The sequence below is a fragment of the Quercus robur genome, chromosome 6 (assembly GCF_932294415.1).
Source record: "Quercus robur chromosome 6, dhQueRobu3.1, whole genome shotgun sequence".
NCBI lineage: Eukaryota > Viridiplantae > Streptophyta > Magnoliopsida > Fagales > Fagaceae > Quercus > Quercus robur.
In genome coordinates this window covers 49,623,679-49,632,686 of record NC_065539.1, presented here as the reverse complement: position 1 = coordinate 49,632,686, position 9,008 = coordinate 49,623,679, and the positions used below count along the sequence as shown (strand labels likewise).

Here is a 9,008-nt window from a genome sequence, read left to right as displayed (position 1 = left end):
GAACTACCAAAAAAAAAAAAAATAGTGAAGATTGGAGGAAAGAAAAAAAAGAAGTAAATTAAAACTGTACAAAAATAGACAAATAAGTACTCAAACTTGACAATCATTAACATGAATGACGAACTTTGATAATAATAATAATAATAAATGGTCCAATTCATGTGTAACGTCATTGATGGCGTGAAGGTGTTTGGTATTAAAAAAATATCATGTTTGTGATATTAAAATTTAATAAATGTGATATATATCAGTAAAAAATAACTAAATCACACTAATAATTGAAAGATATATTAATGAATAGTTATTTTTGTACACATATATTTCATTTATTAAATTTTGATACTAATAAAATGGTATTATTTGATATAAAATATTTTTTAATAGATGACAGTACACGACCTATTGGGCAGACCAGGTGGTGGCCCGAGTGACATCTATATATGATTATCAACCCTTATTTCTTTACAAAAATCTCACAACCTCAAAGATTGTGGAGAGTGTGTTTGTGTTTGTGTTTGTGACTTTTTTGTGTTTGACTGTCTGTGCTGCTCAGCTGATCAAATAAGAAGAAGGATGGCAGGACATCAGTGCTGCTCTAACCCACCAACTTTAGACCCAAGTGCTGGAGCTGGCCATGTTGAACAACTCTGTGGTCTCAGCACCTATGTCACTGGCTCCCCTAATGCCAAGCATGCCATCATTCTCATCTCTGACATCTTTGGTACTTGCACGTTTCTTTGATACTTGGCTTCTTTACTCACTTTTTTCCAAGGCAATAATTTTCACAACTGTTGGGTTTTTATTAGTTTTAGTATAGATCCATTACATACATCATTTTATAATCTACTATTAAGAATTTGTCACCTCAGTAAGTAGCTGTAAAATATTTTGTGAAAAGTTATTGGTTTTTCACTCCAAACTGTAACCTAGGCGTTGACTTTTATGGTTAATGAATAATTGGGTTATATATACATGAATCTGGCGGTAAATTGATTAGCACCTCCAGTAATCATTCAGAAATGGAAGTTCCTGATCCTTGGAAATTCTGTGATAACATAGGGGCCTTCGAAATTCCTGATCCTTGGAAATTCTGGAGAGAACCCAAAACAAAAAAAAAAAGATTTCTATTAGTATCAGAGGTTCATATTTTATCTTCATTAATCTGTATGTTGCTTCAAAATATGAGTATTATTTTCCTAATGATTGGAGTGTTACCGAGATCATCTGGTAACAATAGGAAAATGTTTCTCTTCAAAACCCTCCAAACTTCTCATATATCTTTTTATTGAATATAAAATTTTAAAATTCAACCATTAGATTGTATATATGTTTTTATTATATTCTCTATACTTACAAAATTTCAAAAAGATTAAATATCAATATTTATGTCATCAATCAAATGTTTATATTTCAAGTTTTTGTGGTATAAAATTATGCATAAATAATAAGTATATTGATTGAAAGAAAATAATAATATTCGATTTGAATGAAATTTGACATGTGTACTAAGAATATAAAGAAAATGCAATTCAACGGTTAGAATTTCAAAATTCACATCTAATAAAAATATATAAGAGGAGTTTGAAAAGTTTTTCTCCAAACTAATTTAAAGGGAATTTTGTCTGTAACAACACTCCTTAACATATACAATACTCCTTAATATAATATTGTGCTAATTATTGTTACACACAATGAGTTACACATTTGAGCTGAAACCGCATTTTGAAAATACAATTTCAATTATAATTATGAGACGGTGAAATCATATTTTGAAAACACAATTTTATAATTATATAACACGATTTCAATTGTCTTGTACACAATGTTTAACTATTACGGCTCATAATACTATATAGTGATACATTACTTAATTTAAAAGTTTAAGTATTTGAATCTAGTCCTATTATATATATTAAATTAGTTCCTTTTCTGTTTCTCCTTACTAGTAACCAGAGTGTGAGAACTTAGAATAATATTGTAAATAATTAAATTCATCATTTCTTATTGTTTCAAAAGAGAATTGGTAATTTGTTATAGGATTAAAATGAGAGATTAAGTGCTCCAAAATCCAAACCCTCCCCTGTATAATTTATCAGAGAGACAGAGACTTTTAGTCACAAGTGTATTTGTTTTAGGCATTCACGTAAAAAAAAAAATGCTTATTTATTTATTTATTGTTTTTATACTATTTATTTGTTTTTCTGTTCTGGGCTTGGTTGGGTATCGAAAATTAATATGGAAGTGGTGAAATTCTTGTTGAACAATTATTGGCTATGTTAATTCATTACCACTATCATGTTCCAACTTTTTGTGTTTGATTTTTCCTGCAGGATATGAAGCTCCAAAATTGAGGTATGCTTAATTCTCTCTCTTTTCTTCGTTTAGTTTATGAATTTTGCCTAGTCCATCAGATTATGCTGTTTTTAACAAGTCATTCTGTATGTAAGGCATAACTTACATTGCGATTTTTCGTTTAGGTGGCAATATATTTGTTAAAATTTAAACCCATCACTCTGAAATTTAGCTGGCCTAACTTGGTCAAATACACTTTCAAATACTAGCGTGTAATTGTCTATTCAAAGCTATATTATGTTGCTTTGAATAATAAGTGCAACAATCATAATTTTTCCACTAAAAAAGTGAAGTTGTGATCTCTCATGCATGTTCATAAAGACAGTCACAAATAATCAACATTGTGAGTTTGTGCTTTTTTTAGCTTCTGAAACTAATGTTAGCTGCTTTATATATAAAAGGAAGCTTGCAGACAAGGTTTCAGCTGCTGGATATTATGTGGTAGTTCCTGACTTCATACGAGAACCCTTTGTGCTCGAAGATATTGCTAATAATCCTCTAGAAGTTTGGTTGAAGGATCATGGAACGGTTGGTTCTAGATTTTAATTTTTGCCTGGAAATTGTTTATAAGTTTGTTTTTTACTTATCAAAGAGAAATTTTTTTTGTCACAGTGAACCTTTTGTGAAACTTGAATGTATTGCTACATTTTCATTTGAGATTATATTCTGAAGGCCTCCATTGTGGGGTTTGGTATTTTGCATGTTAGGCTGTCTGAATATGTGTATGAATTCAGCTGTACAATTGCTTTATTGTTATTGCTGTAAGCAACATATGGTTCATACTTCATAAATTATTGAACTAGTTGGCTGTGTCCACTTTCTGTGACCTGGGTTAAAATTGGTGACCCACTGACCCTAATATCGCAGTTTTCTACATATTGCTATGCAAATTTCAGTTTTCACTAATAGTATCTGAAGCTCAATTATTATTTCTATAGGATAAAGGATTTGAAGAGGCAAAGCCAATAATTGAAACTTTGAAAAGTAAAGGTGCTTCTTCAGTTGGGGCTGCAGGCTTTTGCTGGGGTGGTGAGTTTTTCTCTATTAATTCTTCTTGTCTTTCTTTTCTTGTAACTTTATACAGCATTTTATTGCTTGAAAAAAATTCTGACATTTGAAATTTTACATTCTTCTCACTGCTCAGGTAAGGTTGTGGTTGAACTTTCAAAAGTTGAACTTATCCAAGCTGCAGTGATATTACATCCTGCATGGGTAACAGTGGATGATATCAAGGGTATGGATTTGAATGGATCCCATTGCATAACTTTTTCAAGAGCTTTATATTAGTTTCGCTAGATTGTTAGTTTGCAATTTCAGAATGTAACAGTGTCTTTTGAAGGACTCTCAAGAAAAAACTTCTAGCTCTTATTAAACTTTAGCAATTAAAATATTGGAAGTCATTAGTAATCACAAGTACCTGACTTTGTAAGTTTGCTTCTTTCCTTTCTCGAGGTCAAAGGATATTTTTTGCTATTGGCATGCAGGTTTACAATGATTTAATCTTACATAACTCCTTTTCTGTCATAATTTTGCATTTCCCCTGGTTGTTGTAAAATGTAAATCAATTCTTGTTCCAATATTTTTTTTTTCTACAATCAAGTTGCTTGCAGACCAGGACTTGCTAAATTTATCTATTTTCTAGTAAGAGTACAAGTACAAGGAAGAAAAAAAAATAACAATTTTGTGTCATAGTTAACTGGTATTTGGGGATTGATTTCAGGTGTTAAGGTTCCCATTGCAGTACTAGGAGCTGAAATTGACCATATTGCTCCACCCGAACTCTTGAAACAATATGATGAGGCCTTAACTTCTCAATCTAAGGTAGGAAGATCAAATCCTTACCGTGCTTCTTTACAGTGCTTAGCTGTTACATTATTTTATATACCTCAACCTTTTCTGGTTATGATTTTTTCTTCTTCTTAGATAATAACATTTTGGTAACAATGCCGGTTCATCATTCTTCTATTGAGGGTTGACTGGCTGCATTTAATTTTTACGTATTGGAATATTTGGAACATAACTATGATCCTTTTAGCCTAAATTTCATACTTTTAGCATTAGTTTCATCTCAAGAGTATTTTTCTTGGTTTTCTAGATGAAAGAATGAATGGTAATAGAGTGTTCACCCTACTAATCTTGTGTTATGTGGCCAGGCGCTGGCTGAAGCATGCTCATGCCATATCTCTAGATCCCTCCTGCATTGGGATAAGATTTTTGGCTTGATAAATTACAATTTTTGGCAAGCTAACTGCACGTATTTCTTCTATGTAACAAAAGTTTTCAAAACATGAAATTGGTTACATGAATCTTTTGCCTTATCCTCTGTTATATCATGACTTCTTCTTTGGTGGCATTTTGGCTACTAATGTTAAGGCATCTTTGAGCTGGGCTTTTGTTGTAAACATATAGGTTGGGGCAGGCTAAGTAGGGGAAAATGGGTATTTACCCCTGATTTGATGGATCTTTGAGGTTAAAAAACAAGGGCATTTTGTTACATAGTTTTTAAATTAGGGGTAAATGCCCATTTTGGCCGGCGTTAATGTGTCAAATCTTTTCAATCAAACAAATAAATTTTCATCATGGTGATTCATCATCTTGTCCTTGAAACACCTTAACTTAGGTCAATCTTTTCTTACTAGGGCTATAGTTTTCTTAGCAATCAGCAATCAATCTATATTAGTGTAACTTTTTCCCATGTTCTCCCAATTTTTGCATTTGATGATGGATCTTTGGCTTTGGTTTTGATGATGTGATCATAGAATCTTTGGTTTTGGCTAGTTAATGTTATTAAATCATTTTAAACAATAAACAGATATTCATCATGGTGATCTGCCTTTTTCCTTTAAATACCTTTTAACTAACTTAGGCCAATCTTCCATATTGAGGCTATAGTTTGTTGGTGCAATCAAGCTATTTTGGTGTTACCTTCTCTAATGTTTTCCTAGTTTTTCCATTTGATAGTAATCAAATAATGTTTGATTCTTTTCAGGTGGATTTCTATGTCAAGATATTTCCAAAAGTCTCACATGGGTGGACAACTAGGTACGAGGATGAAGATGAAGTAGCTGTGAAGTCTGCTGAGGAGGCCCATCAGAACCTGTTGGACTGGTTTGCCAAGTATATTAAGTGACAATGTCAAATTAGCTACTTTTGTGCTACGCCTGGGTTTTATATTATTATATGAGTTACAGTGTGTACCTTAGTCTAATATTGTTCTTTCCAAATGTTTGGGAGTAATAAAACTTCAATATGTAATATGTAATAGTCTGATCAAATCAATTTGTGAATAATTGGTAAAAGTTGCAAACTTTATCTGAAAGCATGGTTGTACTACTATACTAGTGAGAGCAAAGTGTGTACTTTGTGCGCGGTGGGTTTCTTTGTATTGCCTCTGAGGCTGTATAAATGGCCAAAGATTCTGCCAAGTCTTGTCTCATCCTTGGAAGGTCTCTTAATGTTTTGCCACAGTAGGACATGACATAAGTGTCCCAAATCATAGGTTCTTGGAGGTTATAGGGCTATTTGTTACCATTTGTTTAAACAACAGTTTTCAGTGTTTAAACAACATTACACTTATTTTTATACTTTTTCACATATATGTATTTCCAAAATATAGAAATATCGTTACTAAAAATCTCTTACCAAACGGCCCCTAGTGTCCCTAATTAATCATGTTTGTTACCAAGTGGGGCAATAAAAGTGGTTGGATTTATGTTGGGTTTGTCAGGGTGGGGCCTTCAACATTGACCAAAGACCCCTGGTGGCCCATGGGTTATTGGGCCAAACCCCCATCCACCATGGTTGGGTGGCCAATAATTGGAGAAATTATACAGTCTCTGGTAAACCACGTCACTTGTCCACCATTCCATTAAAAAACTCTCATTTGTTTAAAATTATTGAGTCAGTAATTAATTTCTGTTTAAAAAAATTTTCTAACTCAACAATTTTAAACAGATGAGAGTCTTTTAGTGGAATGGTGGACTACGTCACTTGTCCATCATGAGGACCTTATAATTTCTCCAATAGTTGATAAACCTTTCAAATATTAAGATAGAATCAAAATAAGAATCAAATATAGCCCCTATCAAGGATGAGAATAAGGATGTGTTTGGATACCACTTATTACTGAAAATTAAAAACTAAAAACACTGTAGCAAAATAATTTTTAAATGTGTAAATAGTGTTATGGAATCTAGTTTTGAAGTTGTTTTTACTGGAAAAAATATTTGCGAGTTTTGTGAATAGTGTACGGGATCCACTGAAAAATGTGGGACCCAGCTGAAACTACTTAAATGGGCTTTCATATGCATCCATGGGCTGTTACGTATAATGTAATTGGATTTAGCTTTATATCTTCAGCCTGTTAAACTACTAAGGAAGTCAACCCAATTAAAAAAGGCCCAAACAAATAACGATTCTTGGCCTTAAAAGTTACAACGCCGCCATATAAAATGGAGAAAAAACCCTAGCATCAACCATATAAGAAGACCAAAAAAAAAAACAAAAATCTAGTAACCTTTCACAAACAGGTTCTTGAAAATCATGGAAAACCCAAGATTTTTTTCACAAAACATTCCAGAGGACATCGTGCATGACGTACTAAAAAGACTCCCCGTCAAATCTCTACAGCGATTTAAGTCCGTATGCAAAACATGGTGTTCTTTGATTTCAAGCTCTGAGTTTGCCAAAGCACGCTATGACAGCGCCAACGAGCCTAACGACAACATGACCCTTTGGAGATGCGGCTGCATTGAGCAATGCAAAGATATAAATTCTCGTGCCTTCTCCGCCTGGCTTAATATCATAGATTACAATGGCTTCATGCTTGAAACGAAATCTCTCGACTTGTTTATTTTTGGAAGAGAAACCCCAGATATCTTGGGCTCTTGCAACAATTTGTTACTTGTTTATTATCGTTTTTATCTTTATCTGTGGAACCCATCTTCTGGTACACATGATATGTTTGAATTAGACTATGATATTACGGGTCATTATTGTGGTTTACTCGTGTGGACTTGGTTATGATTCTTCCTCTGATGATTACAAGGCTGTGTTGGTATCTCATACAGCAAGTCCAACAGTCTCACCCAGCGATTATTATGATGCTCTTAAATATTTTTCCATCTCTACCTACTCTTTCAGGACCAATACTTTGAAAAAAATTGATGACAATGGATTTCCTTACAATTTTGATTCTAGCACACAAGGGGTTACTTTGAATGGAGCTCCCCATTGGGTTCTTCGCCGTGAAGAATATAATACGGAAGTCAATTCTAAATCTTTATAAGTGGCACTGGTTTATTTTGATCCGGCTAAAGAACACTTCTATGAGTTGCCATTACCTTGCATGTTAGATAAATATTCAGAGTTTGAGTTGGGGGTTTTAGAGTTTGAGCTGGGGGTTTTAGGTGGATGCCTTTCTCTATCATACGATCCCAATGGAAGCCACCTTGAGACTTGGGTAATGAAGAAATATGGGGTGGAAGAATCTTGGGAAAAATTGTTTGTCATTCCCAATGTTGAGGGGCATTTGAGGCCATTGTGTTTCACCAATAACGGTGATGTTTTAATGGAGGTGAACCTTAAGAAAATAGTCATCTACAATCTTCTAAATAATTCTAAAAGAACTGTGATTCAAAATATAGAGTCAGATTGTTTTGGACTGTGTGTATATAATGTGGAGAGTATGGTTCTTCCATATGATGAGCAAAGGTTAAACCTTTCTCACCACAATAATAAATTAGAAACACAGAATCAAAAGAATTTGATGGGTCCCTTATGAGCACAAGATCACAACAGTGATGGGAAAAGGCAGAAAAGAGAGAACAAGTGCAAAAACAAGATGAGATCATTGTCAACGTTCGCAAGGTTTAATATATTTAGAAGAGGTTTACTCCAATTTTCAACTTCATTTTGGAAGTCCAACAAAAGAAGGAAAAACAATGGCAGGATTTAGGCTTATTTTTTTTGTTTAATTAGTAGAAGATGTGAGGAGAATACTAATTAATGTTAGTTTTTAGATAAGTATTTAGTATTATCAAAAACTTTAATAGTTGTAGTATTATCGTGTCATGGTATTAAATTAATTAATATATGTTGTTTCAGGTTACTTCATTTATTCTTTCTCAAAAAAAAAAAAAAAAAAAGGTTACTTCATTTATTGTGTTTATTTATGGTTTAAAGTGCATATGTTGCATTATTTATTTTTGGTGAGGGGTCACCATTTAAATTAATTAAGCTTACAAGGTTGTGTATATTGAGAGCAACCTTAGCAAAGATTTTAAGGAGGTGAACCCTTATGGGGGTCTAAATTCTTTTTCATGCACTTCTTATTTTATATGAAATCTTCCATTGCATGTTACATAACACACCCAATTAATTTCTTGAGGATGGACTCATATATATGCCTTCATGTAGCTTGCAAATTCAACAGATCTAGCTAGGTTTGTAACACCTTTTTTTTTTTTTTTTTTTTCATTAGTATCCTTAACATCTCCCTTATTTGAAATCCATATCTACCAAGGGTGCTAGAGTTTAGGTTTCCCTTGATCATCATATTACTACACCCATCTCACGCACCCAACAGTAGTTACTACAACAAAAGCAATAATAGTGATCCCTTTATACTCTTTTCAAGACCAATAGGAAATACATTA

At 33.0% G+C, this 9,008-nt stretch overlaps 2 protein-coding genes across 2 annotated transcripts; both read left to right on the top strand.

Moving 5' to 3' along the window:
* The first annotated feature begins 459 nt into the window (after positions 1-459).
* Positions 460-5,688, top strand: LOC126689269 (endo-1,3;1,4-beta-D-glucanase-like). Its single transcript, XM_050384409.1, has 7 exons — positions 460-721; positions 2,331-2,352; positions 2,754-2,880; positions 3,291-3,381; positions 3,497-3,586; positions 4,073-4,173; positions 5,342-5,688. Exons 1-7 carry the CDS (start codon positions 574-576, stop codon positions 5,480-5,482), a joined length of 720 nt encoding a protein of 239 aa, XP_050240366.1. The 5' UTR covers positions 460-573; the 3' UTR covers positions 5,483-5,688.
* Positions 5,689-6,894: 1,206 nt separating this feature from the next.
* LOC126690328 (F-box/kelch-repeat protein At3g23880-like) lies at positions 6,895-8,134 on the top strand. Its single transcript, XM_050385435.1, has 2 exons — positions 6,895-7,339; positions 7,707-8,134. The coding sequence occupies exons 1-2, from the start codon at positions 6,895-6,897 to the stop codon at positions 8,132-8,134; spliced, it is 873 nt and encodes a 290-aa protein (XP_050241392.1).
* The last annotated feature ends 874 nt before the right edge of the window (positions 8,135-9,008 follow it).